This window comes from Juglans microcarpa x Juglans regia, chromosome 3D (genome assembly GCF_004785595.1).
Source record: "Juglans microcarpa x Juglans regia isolate MS1-56 chromosome 3D, Jm3101_v1.0, whole genome shotgun sequence".
Taxonomy (NCBI): Eukaryota; Viridiplantae; Streptophyta; class Magnoliopsida; order Fagales; family Juglandaceae; genus Juglans; species Juglans microcarpa x Juglans regia.
The window spans coordinates 6,151,072-6,164,595 of NC_054598.1; the positions used below are offsets into that span (position 1 = coordinate 6,151,072).

General features: G+C 37.8%; 2 protein-coding genes across 2 annotated transcripts; both read left to right on the top strand.

Moving 5' to 3' along the window:
• Positions 1–197: 197 nt before the first annotated feature.
• Positions 198–3,751, top strand: LOC121254253 (CTL-like protein DDB_G0288717). Its single transcript, XM_041154222.1, is given in 4 exon segments — positions 198–1,225; positions 1,228–1,498; positions 2,290–2,635; positions 3,338–3,751. Coding segments are annotated over 4 exon segments (1,653 nt in total). The 5' UTR covers positions 198–447; the 3' UTR covers positions 3,596–3,751.
• Positions 3,752–10,574: 6,823 nt separating this feature from the next.
• Positions 10,575–12,402, top strand: LOC121254254 (actin-depolymerizing factor 5-like). Its single transcript, XM_041154223.1, has 3 exons — positions 10,575–10,735; positions 10,850–11,109; positions 12,044–12,402. Exons 1-3 carry the CDS (start codon positions 10,628–10,630, stop codon positions 12,192–12,194), a joined length of 519 nt encoding a protein of 172 aa, XP_041010157.1. The 5' UTR covers positions 10,575–10,627; the 3' UTR covers positions 12,195–12,402.
• Positions 12,403–13,524: the final 1,122 nt, after the last annotated feature.

Consider the following 13,524-nt stretch of genomic DNA (forward strand, 5'->3'; position numbering starts at 1 on the left):
AAATTGGTGCAGCTCGGCTATTGAGGCCCCAACATCCCAACTCAGATTCCCTTTGGATCTAAAGCTCACATCAAAACTGCTAAAACAGTGATTATTATTGATAAAAAAGAACCCTCTTCTTAATAAACTTGGTGTTTTTGGTGCAGCCTTTTGAATCATTCAGATTTGCATATATATTTTGTTTGACACGCTATCAATCTGAGAATGAACTTTTGAATATTGGATAGACTTTTGAGACCCACACCATGATTTTCATACACATAAAATCCCCAAATCAACATAGCCTTCGAGTTTTTTGATCTGATCCAGAAATCATAGTTGCGATGCTGTACAGTTGCACGCACCAAGCGCCAAACCCAACTAAGCTTTCATCTCCTCTTCCTGCTCACTTGCATATATAGGTCAAACACACAGCAGCGTTGCTTCCTATAATCATCTGTGTGTGTAATGGGTAGCGTAGAGGAACCCGACAAACCCATATCCCTCTGCGATTCTTCCTCCTCTCCCACCCAGCCTCTCCTCTCCAAACACCCCTTTCCTTCTTCTCCTCCTCCTCCTCCACTCGACGACAAACCAATAGAACCGGAGCCGGACCCGACACAGTTCCTTCAGATCTCCTACAACTACGGGCCCAGGCCCTTCAAGGACCTCCCTTTCCTCCTCCTCTTTCTCCTCTTCGTCCTCTCCACCTTTGCCTTCGGCATCTTCTCCATCTTCCACAGGAACACCGACTACTCCGACCTCTCCTCCTTCTCTTACGATTCCAACTCCACCTCTTGTATCGAAAGCTCACTCTCAGATACACACGCCAATTGGGTTCGCTTCTATTCATTTTTGTCTTCCAGTATATTGGAAAGTTTGATATGGACCCTCGTGGTTACCTTCATTTTGAGCATACCCATTTGCTTACTTTTGCTTCTGTTACTCAAACATTACACCAAACAAATCGTCTACGCGTCCCTTCCTTTCTTTATTGTCATCCCCATCTTCTTAAACGTCTACTGGTTCGTCGCCTGCACCGTTAGCTCCTCTTGCAGTGACGCGTTCCCTTTGGCTTATCGGATTCTGGCCCTTGTTTTCGTCTTCCTGGTCATAGGCGTGATTATCTGGATCTTCGTGGTCCACTGGCACCGAATCGAGCTTACCGTGAGCATAATTGGGGTTGCCTCGGATGCGCTGTGGAGTAATTTGGGCTTGTTTTGGGTCCTACCGTGTTTGACACTCGGTTAGTGGTCTATTACGTGCCGATTGTGGTGTTCTTGGTGTTTGCGAGGCAGAATGGGAAGATTGTGCCGAGGGAAACCAGTGGAGAGTACACTTGTGTATGGAAGCAAGATGGGTGGGTGCCCGCGTACTATGCGCTGGCGATACTTGCGATGTTCTGGTCCGCGGCGGTCATGGTGGAAGTGCAGGTTTATGTGATTAGTGGGACTGTTTCACAGTGGTATTTCTCCAAGGAGGATGAGACACCTAGGCGAAGTATAAGAAGTTCTTTAAGGTGAAATTCCATTGTTATATCTTTCTCTGTTTGGCCGAAATATTTCTTTTCTTATAATTAGTCTATTGTGGTGTGACTGCATTTCTATACGCTGAGATATTGTATGGTTATGTCTATAGATTTGTATTGTACCTGAGGGGGGAATGAAATTAGAAGATTAGTTGTTGGAGATTGGGATGAAGTTCAGAATATGGTGTCACTAAACACAAATACTGCGTGGTGGTGGTGATCTAAAAAATGGATGAGCTAGGAACAAGTTTCATATGGAGATCATTTCCTCATAGAAGACATAGCTTCCTAATTCTTTTAATTTTTAAGATGTCCAGCTTGGGCCTTTGAGATGTAGAATTTTGGAATTTCATTACTTATCAGAAAAAGAATTTTGGAATTTCATAATGTCTATTGCAGATTAAGTCAGCGATTTTTTGGTCTTAACTATGCACTTCTATTTCAATCACTCAATCAATCTCCATTTATTAATCGTTTCGTTTATCATGTGGTCAATCAAATGCTTGCATATATGGTAATAAGTTTATGTAATCACTTTTTGAAAACAGGCATTGCTTCTCATGTCGTTTGTTTTTTTCCCCTCATTTCTAGTTGTATGACCATATCTTTCAGCACGTTTCTAGGTCTGCTAGTGCAAGGAAAAGTTAAAAAAGGATGCCAAAAAAAAAAGTGAAGGAGAAAGAATTAACTAGACCTTGATGAATGTTTTTCAAATCAGTGAAATCTCAACAGTGACTGTGATATGGTTTCCTTTCTCATATTTTTGTTGCAAACATTTGCAGAAATGCATTCGGACCCTCCTCGGGCACAATATGTTTATCTGGTCTACTTATTGGTGTTGTACGTGTGGTGCGTGCTACTGTTGATACTGCAAGACAAGAAGACGTTCCAGGGATAGTGAACCTTATACTACGTTGCTGTGCCAATGTTTTCCTGTCAGCAGTTGATTTTCTTAACAAGTTTACTATCAATTTTGCGGCAATAACTGGTGAAACTTACTGCACATCTGCGAGAATGACATATGAGCTTCTAAAACGGAATCTTCTGTCGGCTGTATTTGTGGAGACCATCTCCACCCGTCTATTGGGTGGAATTGTTTTTGTCCTCTCAGCAATATATGCAATTGTGGTACGTAGTCTTATAAACTCCCTAATTTTTTCTCTTGCCATTAATTGCTGGTTCAAGTGGATCTTCTATCTTTTTATTATTATTAGTATTTTATAACTGGATCTTGGTAATATGAGGAAGCTATCTCTGTTTTCCACATGTTGCATCTTAACAGGCCAGGTGACCCTGCATATATCTCCAGTTCTTTTACTCATATGTCTCCTTAGCACTTTGATGACAATAATCATTTCAAGTGTAACCTTCTCTTTTGGTGTATGTGTGTCTTGCCCATAAAAAAGACGAGACTGACAAAAATGGAATTAAACCAGGCCGCACCTGGGGGAGGGGTGGTTGCTGGCTACTGTTGGTGTAGAGATTAGTGATTTTCCTGTACTGTACCTTGGATTTCAAAGTAGAGGGTTTTTGTATCAGCGTACCTTTTTGACTAGTATGCATAGAATATAATCAGAAAGACAACAGTTACACTGCCACTCGACCTTACCAAAATATGGCTAGGTTGAGTTGCCAACATCTGACCCTAGTAATTTGAGATGCTTCCAGTATTATTAGACCAACATGGATGGTTTCTTTTCCCTTTGTTATTCTTTGTAACTCACTGCACTTTTAACATTTGTTTGAAGTTTGAAGCCTTTTATTTATTTATTTACTCTTTTTCCTCCTTTCTGCTTCTTATGTTTGAGGTTAATGGATGTGCATAAGCAGGTCTGTGCTATACTAAAGGCTGTGAGCCATCTCGAGGCGGAAGCATACTATGTGGCTGCTCTGGCATGGGTGCTGCTTATTGTGGTGCTGAGCTTCTTTGTTCATGTGCTGGAGAATGTGATTGATACCGTGTATGTTTGTTATGCCATGGACAGGGACAGCGGAGATGTTTGTAAACGGGAGGTTCACGAGGTTTATGTTCAACTACCCATTAGTAGAAACCATAGACCATCTCTTGCCCCAACTCTGGTTGTATAAACGACCCTTTGAATTTAGGTTACCTGCCGTGCTTGATCAGTCATTTGTTGTGTAATTAATTAAGTTAAACATGCCAGTCGGCAAAATTGTGCCATACCCTCGAGTGTTACCTTGTACAATTTTGAGATTTCTTCAATAAAGAGGTGGATTTTTTTTTCAGGTAACAACTTGCACAGTGAAATCCATGGATGTGTGCCTATTTAAACAGGTTTTCAAGCTGGGCAATGGCATTTGCATTTCACCCAGATTCTTTAACGATGGAACATATGTTCCATCCTCAAGCACTCTAGGCTTCATGTTTAATAAGCATGGGGCTGTGAGATCTAAAAATGAGACTGAATAAGACATTTGTACTCTTGTTCTAATAATCTTCCGATACGATGAATTATCCATGGCAACTGGCAAGAGCTTCTTGGGACAAGGATATTATCTTAACAAGTGAGAAAGTTATAAATATGCTTTTCGGCGTAATATGTCAGCAAAATGATAAACCACACTTGATTGAAAACCTCCATAGTTCTTAAGGAAAGTTAAAAAAAAAAAAAAAAAAGATTGTTTGGAGATTTATTAACTCGGATTACGCATCGCTGGGACACACAGGTGGCCTTCAAGAAATCATTTTGCGATTCTAGTTAAAACGACAATCTTAAACTTGTTGAGGCGACTTTTTGCGCCCCACAAAAGGAGGACAGTTACCTTCATGGCTGAAGGTACCGTCCACGTGCAGCGTCGTTAACAACCCGATCTCTGCTGTGTCTCCCTGACTCTCTCGACTTCTCCACTTGCTCACACAAGTTCGCCAGCGAAGGTCCTTGTGGTTACCCTTGAGAAATCCCTTCATCTCCTTCTTCTTCAACCCTCCAACCAAAAAAAAAAAAAAAAAAGAAAATGCGGAGAAAATTATTGTTTATGTCTGATCATGTGTTTGTCCATGGTTAAACTTGTCTTACATTTCTTTTTTGATTAAAACCAGGTGACAATGATATACATGGATAATTCAGAATGGATGCGGAACGGCGATTACTCTCCGTCCCGCTTCCAAGCCCAATCCGATACCGTTAATCTCATCTGTGGTACAAAACCCCCCGTCCCACGCGCACGTAGATTTGTCAGGTGAAATCACTTTTGTGTTAAAAGCCTAAGTGATGGGAAGGTGTAGATTAGTCTAATCCGGAAAATACAGTGGGGATTTTGACAATGGCGGTCATAGAGGTTCGTGTATTGGCCACTCCCACCTCTGATCTTGGCAAGATTTTGGCTTGCATGTATGGTATTCTATTCCTACGTCTTCTATGAGTCTATGATTGGTTTTCTTCGTTTGGGGTTTGGTAATATAATGAGATTTTTTGTGGCGTGAATAGAATCTGATATACACTAGTTACGGGATTTAGCATGATCAAAGTTCGTGACATTATCTGGGATTTTCCTGTTGAGTAAAAAATTTAGATTTTGGGCTCGTTAAATGCGAGTAATAAATAATTAGTATTGTTTGTGTGCATGTCGATGTTTCTATATGCTCTGTGATTGGCCTTTTCATCTGGACTAGGATATTTTTTGAGTACTTTTTGGGGACGTATAATCGCAGAACTTGTGTGATGAAAAATTATGGGACAATATCGGGATTGACTGTTGATGCAAAATTAAGAACAATTACATTTAAAAACGTTTGTCATAACTGATTAGTTATTGGTTTAGTGTGAGGCCGATTTCAAGCATGGAATTTTGATGTGTGCTGGTTATTCATAGTTAGATCATAAAATTGAGCGTGGAAGATCTGTCCTTTGGTATTAGAAGGTAATAATAAACTGTTCAAATTTCAGTTTCTAAAGATATTCAATAACTTGCTACTATGTTTAATACTTGCAAGGGAACACTCAGTTTTAAATTATGACTCTGGTTTCAGACATTACAGATTAGATGGGGAAAAGTTTTTGTTCTTGCAGTGTCGGATGCTTGATGATCTATCGGAAGATACTTGTTTATTTCCACTCTTTTTTCTTTTGGACCAAACCTCGGTTATATTGGATTCTGCAGAACATTGTGAACGAAAAGCGGTGATAAATTAATCAATTGAAAGGCTTCCATCTGCTTTTATTATGTTGAAGTGCATCATTCTATCTTTTATAAATTTTTAGACTCTCTTTTGTGTAGGTCCTGAAATGGTGGGGTGGGGGGCGGGGGGGTTGAGAAAAACATAGCTGCTGGAATCCTGGGGTAGCTCAGTTGGCTCTTAAGCATTGCCAAAACAAGCATCAACAATAAAGGATTATCGTTTTTGCTAGAAGGTAAATAGTGGAGCTTTGAGTGTTTGCTCATTCTTATTTATGAATTTAACCTTTTCCTTTCTGACCCATATTCAGTCCACTCAAATATGACAAGAAAGTGTTGGAGATGATTGGAAAGAAATTGAAAAGGAACAGTGTAGCTCTTGATTCATTGACTTTGGTGAAGAGGATGATGGGAAGCCCGAGAAGTTGGGGGCCCTTCTTGCTGCTGTTTACAATAATGACAGCAGTCATATAGTTCATGTTCCTCCTGGTCCAAATGCCCTCTCTGATGTGCTTTCTAGATGTGATCTTGTTTTGTTTTAACTTTTTGCCTCACATTTTAGTTTTTAGCTCATGATTGGAATAACCTAGAATTATGGACTGAAATTTTAATATTACAATACATTATTAAAAAAACATATTGAGAAAGGAAAATGTTTTAAGAAGCCAAAGGCAATGCATACCGAAATAAATAAAGTTTGCAAAGTCATTTTGGAGACAATGGCATCAACAGAAAGGAAGAAACAAAGAAGAAAGAATGGGAGCGGAAAGGGTAGTAGGAGAATGAACAATCTGCCCCACAGTTGCCAAGTCCAATGTGTGACTTTATAACTCCGCCAATTTTAATTTTCAGCAAATTGTATGGACGAGGGTATAAATTTCTGATTCTGTTCTTCCTTTGCACACGTGTTGTTCTTAATTTGGGTAATATTACTCAAAGAACAAAGCTCAGTGTTTCACGTATGACTTAGATGGAAGTACACCTGTTTTCACTGAAGATGGGGAAGGAACAGGTGGATTTGGTACAGCTGGTGGTGCTCCCAGTTTTTATTTTGGTGTTGATCCCAGTCTAGATCCTGAGCTAGCTCTTGCCCTTAGAGTTTATTTAGAAGAGGAGAGAGTGCAAGGCAAGAAGATACTGCAAAAAGAGCTACTGAAGAAGCTTCTAGAATAGAAAAGGGAGAGGAACCATCATCCAGTGCAGAATATGTAACCATGACAGAATGTGTTAACATTACACTCCCTAAAGAAAACAAGGAAACTGTTGATGAGATGGTCAGTGTCTTCATTTCAACCTCTGCCTTTAGCATTTGTGTGTGTCTGTGTGAACCAAGAAAAGTTACCGATGCATGGTTGGTATCACTTTCAACTTCCATCTGAACACATGCATGTTCTATGGATTTGTTTGCTTGGATGTCATTATTTGTGATCATCAGGTAATACAAAGATATTTTAATATGACTTAGCTTTGACAAATGACATGGTGATAGGATGATGAGAATCCCTTGCTAGAGCAGGCTCTTGCAATGTCTGAATATCTCTGGATCTGGACACTCACTGGGTGATGCTGAGATGACAAAGGCAATTACTGATGATCAGGAGATGGCCTTAGGTTAGTTCCATTGTTTTAATTGCATTTATTTAGGGTGGTGTATTGAGGTTTCGTTCTTTCTTTCTTTCATCTTTCACATGTGGAGAATCATTTCTGTGTTTTCTCAATATTTTGAAATGAACTTGCCCACATCATCCTCTGGTTCTTTGAAGACGTTTGCTGATACTCCAAGTTTGCTCCCCTTGTTTTGGTAAAGCACTCTCTACATTATGCACACATGCAATTGACTGTGAAGACATAAAAGTGATTTTCCACTGTCTATCACATAACTTTTTTATATTCCTTTTATATCTGAGACTTGCATGGATTGCTGCATTCTAAGAATTATATATAAATACCATTCTAAGACACTTGGCTGCACCCAAAAAATGAAGCAATACTCTCTTTTTCTTTTCTTTTTTCCTGGTTGTATGCTTGCAAATATTAAGAGGTGCATTAATGGTCTTGCTTGCTGTTGTAGTTTTCATCTTAAACTCAGGCCTAAATAACTGTGAAGTTGACGTTAATACTTACCAAAATGGCAAGGTGGTGTGTAGGACTAAGAACACTAGTCAAGCTAGTTTTCTTTTTTTGATCCAGTTGATTTGGCATTTGACTTTTTAAGATTTTGAACCTTGACAGAGAACCTGTTATGGATTTAGTTATTTACTATTAAACTAGTCATATGAACTGATCAGTTCCCCTTATTTTGCTGCATGCAGCTCGTGAAATGTCCTTGCAGGAAAATGTGAAGACTAAATTGACCCTGTCTCCTCAAAGCAAGGTGTTGGACGATTAGGCTTTTGTGTCATCTATCCCTTCTTCAGTATGTTTACTTGAGCCTGTGCCGATGAACTTATACAATAGTCAGTTCTGCATATGCTACCATTTTCCTGACAGTATTTCTCTTACAGCTTCTGGGAGTTGACCCAATGATCCTTCAGTACGAGAAATGCTGGCATCTTTGGGAAGTATGAGGTGAGTTTATAGAACTTTACACGATGAAACCTGCATGGGTGACTAAATATACCTGTTTTTGTTTTCATGTCACCAAGAGTCAACATCTGTTTTACTGTGTAAATTTTATGTTTTTTTTTTTCAACTCATTTAATTGTTGTGGTTACTAGGCACAACAAAAGAAGAATGAGAGCAAGCAACCAAACGTGGACAAGTAAAGATGCCATTACACTACTGCTGCTGAATCTGTGACGGCAAGATTAATCTCTGATCCGAATTCTAAGTTTTAGGAGTGAGCGATGCCTTGTTTGTTTTTAATATTAATAGTTTACCATTAATAGGTTTTTTTTTTTTTTTTAATCAATAAGGGATGATGGTTGTTTTTTTTATTCATGGATTAATGGTTTTAGTTGGTCCACTATCTTATGTGTTAAGACTAATTTCACATCCAACCTATGTGATAAGGCACGGCGAGGTTTTGGCTCTGTTTAGTGTTGGTTTGCCAGTCAATATATGCACAGCGGTTAACCCTGATCAGTCTCCTGTGACTCGTGCTGCCTACTGCGTACTTGAGGTACCAAAGACTGACGTCAAGAGGAATCCCATGCAGTAAAGCACCCACAGAAATATTTGGCTGATTGTCGATGTGCGATGCTGTCGTCTTAATACAGCTAATCATAAACGGCTGATGCAATCTACTATCAAGCTCGCAGGATACTCCAAATGTGCAATCTTCCCCTAATCTTTTGGCCCGGATTAAGTTGCCACTCTAAAATCTGGTTGACTAAACTGCACCAAGAACATTTTGATGCTTATCACCTATTCCAATAAAGAAAATGATGCTTTATGAATATTGCTGCAAATCAGATTCAGATTATCTCAATCATCCATTCCGTAGGAAAGAATAATACTCAACTATTAGGGCGGGCCAATTTGCCTATCATGTAATATCAATCATGGTACTCAGAAATGCATCTTTTTCAACTTTATGTGGATCAATCTGCACCACCAATTTGAATAATTCCATTAGAAAGAAGCTCGGAGCTACCGGCGGGATTCTGGGTGTTGATCCCAGAGCAGATGTACAAATCATCCATGACAACAATTTCTAGTCACCCGTTTTTGGGCGGATTCTAGACTCCGATTTTAGAAACAAATGAGCCATGCCAACAAGGTGTGGGCCTAATTGAGCATTTTGTCAAGGGGCAAGCCACCCCACATGAGGGACATGACTCTCCATGTACATTCTCTTTCTTGCTATTATGATGGATTTTAGTGTTTGTGATCTCTATCTCTCTCTCTCTTACTCACTCATGTCCAACCACTAATCTTTATCTTCACGATGGTTAGCTATCTGTTAATTATTTTATGGAACAAGTGTTGGGATGTTACCCCTATCTACTACAGTTTCTCAGACAAATTTGTTGGAAATCTCAACCTTATAGGAGAGTGAAATCTAGAAAGTTATATCTGCTGTGCTGAAAATTATTCTTAGGTATTAAAAGAAATAAAGATAAAACGAAGATGGCAAAAGAACGTGAATGGGCCTAATGGTGATTGGTGGCACATTCATTGACTCGTTTTTACCGAGAAGCTTTTCCTTTCTTTTATCTTTTACTCCCTCATCCTCCTTTCTCCTTTGCTTTTACGCAAAGACTTTTGAGGAACACAAAGATATAGAAGTGGAGAGATGTGGGTGTGCGATCCGAGATGGGACCACCGTATGAGATTTTAGCTTGTATACACGTCAAAAATGGTGTTTATTCGATCGAGGAGGTGAATCAATGATGCGCCCATTTTTCTTTTCTTCCTGTGTGTCATTGTTTTACTTCCTACTCTTCTGCATACTGTCACTTTCTTTCCCCACCTTACAATGCTTCTTTCCTATTCTCACTATTATAGTCATTAAAAGATGGTTCAAAACCAGCGATAACAGTCATCTTGGTGTGTAGTATTTTTGCCATGAATCTCATAGCTAGTCAATTGCATCACTTTCTTTCAATATTTTAACTTGTTGCTAACACCAACGTATATGATTTATATAGGGTGCATGTCATCTTTTTAAATATCTAAATTTTATTAATATACTCTCATTTTTTATGGAGCAATAATGCCTATTACATTAAAAGACTTTTGACGTGGCATGCATGTATATCGATCATATCCATTTTAATTTTTAAAGATGGGCAATCATAAAACTATGGAAAATTATATGATATTTAAATTCAAATGGACAATCATAAATACAATGGAATCTACATACATTAAGCCAATTCATTTAGAGTTTCCATTTCCCACTTCGGTAAATCCACTGCAAACTACAAGGACAAGCCTAATGATCTACTGAAACCAGGGCAACTTAGTCATTGACATCAGCTATACACATATATCGTTAGATCTAGTATATGGTCAAACTTGTAATATAAACGAATATCGATGTCATTTCAAAGTTCCAATCTTTATATAAGAAGGCTTGAGTACCGCACCCTTAACATCAGACCACCTTTAACCACAATATTCACCATGGCGATGGCATTCAAGATGGTATAATCTCTTGTTTACACTTTTTTCTTTCATTCTTTTTGCCAACGAAAAGTTTTTCATGAGAATATGTTTTAGCTGATAATTTGTTGTTGCTGGGGTATATGATAATGGCAGGCGACGACTGGAATGTGGGTGACTGAGGAGTGCAAGAACTCGTTCATGGAGATGAAATGGAAGAAGGTGCATAGGTTCATAGTGTTCAAGATCGATGAGGGGTCAAGGCTGGTCACCGTCGACAAGGTTGGCGGCCCCGGCGAAGGATATGATGAGCTTGCTGCATCCTTGCCGGACGATGATTGCCGATATGCAGTGTTTGATTTCGACTTTGTCACGGTTGATAACTGCCGGAAGAGCAAGATCTTCTTCATAGCATGGTCCGTCTCCTGATTTTTATTTTTCTATATGATGATCATGCTCTAGATCACAGTACTTGTTATATATACATATTTAAGCTAAGTTTACTTTATTTCTATTTTTTTTTAAATAAAGAAAACATAGAGTAAGTATGGAAACGTCGCATGGAATCTTGATTGCTACTTTTGTAAGCAAAATATATGGTGCAACCAACCCACCAGCTAAGCATACTAGTAGGCTATTTTAATCATTGTACTTACTTAAAATTACGAGATTAATATATATGATAATTAGTGGAATCCTAGGAATTGTACTGGGCCTATGGCATATGTCAATTATGATACAATTTTTATTGAGGGCGGCTACAAACATAAAGAGATTCTACATATTAGTGTGCCACATCCCCTCCCCTCTCTGCCTTTCCGTGGCTGAGAAAGAAAGAAAAAAAGGAGAGAGTCAGTGTGCCACATCAATGTGTGAAATCTTTTTGTGTCTTTAATATTTTTCATTTTTATTAGATGTCTCCTTGCTTTAGGTAATTTCCCATTGTTAGGCCTTTTATTGTGTACTATAAAGTAGATATATACATATATGAAGTGAGTCTTATAATAACCATTGAGCATTTACTCTTGTCCAAAAAACCGACACAAGCGACTGTAAATGTTGTAGTAAAATGCTCAATAATGTTCTAAGTCTTTTCATATATGTCTATCTCTACTTGAGACCCTTAAAGTTCGGTCAAAAAATTAAATTGACATTTTTTTGCTAAAATATCTCGTCCCCAACCAATGAAAATAACAATGAACCCAATTATTAATTTTCTTTATTATTATCATTTTTGCATGTATAAAAGGCTGCAATAGTATATACAACCACTGGATTTGAATGAAACGATTTGCATTAGACGAAATTGCTAAATGAATCATGACTTTTTTTTTGGGGGGGTGTTTTTAGGTCACCAACAGCATCAAGAATAAGAGCAAAAATGCTGTATGCAACCTCCAAAGATGGGCTGAGGAGAGTGCTGGAAGGCATCCACTATGAAGTCCAAGCAACCGACCCAACCGAGATGGGGTTTGATGTCATCAAGGACAGGGCCAAATAGATCGTGCAATTAGATTATGCCCAAACTTTTGTGTCATCTTTGCTTTTTTATATATTTAATAACTCCAACCATATGATCATGAGCTTTTTTTTTCTTCTTGTTACTTTCTCGATAATTGGCACTAATGTAACCTGATCCTCTAATTTGTAATAATAATTATTATGTCTTCGTGTGTTATTATTTAATGACAAAAGGACTTTTGATGTCATCCCTTTTATAATTCAAAAGGTAAAAAAGGCTAATCAACGAGACATTTGAATGCTAAATGGGCCTCATGCATTGGCTTTTACTGCCACTAGTAGGATTCCTTTGTCAAAACAGTCACGATTGTGATGGGACAAATGAGCTGATAATTAAATAAAGAAATTTACTGTATATCAATTATTATTTATTTTTACGTTTCATATTTTATATATTTTTTTTTTTTTATAAAATATGAGATATTTTTTATGAAGTGTGAAGTGTAGAGTAATAAATAATCAGAAAAATTATTCTTACCCAAAATGTCTAACTTTGACTTAGTCAAACATGGATTACATAAAATAATTACATAAACTCGAGCCTACTACTGTCTTAGACTTTAACTCCAAATTGTATTCTTCGTTTCCAATTTCAGTACAATTGGTTGAATTCCACTCTACTCGCCATCTTGCCCACGTTCACGTGCATGACCTAGCTCCATTGTAAACCATTGGATCATTTAGAAAGCCCTAGTAATTGGAGCCTTTGAATTGAAACAAAGAGAACAAAAATGTAATAAATTGGATATGATTTGAGGTATAATTACACGAGCCGTTTTGACTTAAGCAGTAGTCAATCATGTCAGTGTAAGTTGATCAATTATGTGGCAATAATCGCTTACATATGTTATAGTATTATTTGAAGTACGTGGAATTCAACCTCTCTCGATCAACATGAGGTGTAGATGTTGTCTTTATTATATTATATACTAATGAGAAATGTTTAAGCCAATAAAAGAATTTTATAAAAATAAACTCATAAATATTTGACAAGATTTAATGATTTGATAAGTCAGACTATAAAATTCTCATAATCGTAAAGTAAATTTAACATATCATTATAAAATCATGTCAATTTATGAATTTACTTTTATAAAATCTTTTTATGAATATAGTACTTTTTTATACCGATTATTAATTACTTAATCATCATATGAAACAAGATTATTTTTAAGTATTTTAACTCCCACTCCCACTTTTCTTCCCTGGCATTAGTTGATACAAACGATATCAAAGTCGAGTGGTGTGAGCAGAAATCTTAGGTAGTGTTTGGTTGTTGACTAAGCTTAATTCATCTCAACCTAATTATT

What these genes read in the sequence shown, in the direction of transcription:
- LOC121254254 (XM_041154223.1), top strand. Translation starts at nt 10,628, where the DNA reads ATGTCATTTCAAAGTTCCAATCTTTATATAAGAAGGCTTGAGTACCGC. An exon ending in TGGCGATGGCATTCAAGATG is followed by an intron (nt 10,736 to 10,849) that starts GTATAATCTCTT and finishes TGATAATGGCAG; the next exon opens with GCGACGACTGGAATGTGGGT. An exon ending in AAGATCTTCTTCATAGCATG is followed by an intron (nt 11,110 to 12,043) that starts GTCCGTCTCCTG and finishes GGGTGTTTTTAG; the next exon opens with GTCACCAACAGCATCAAGAA.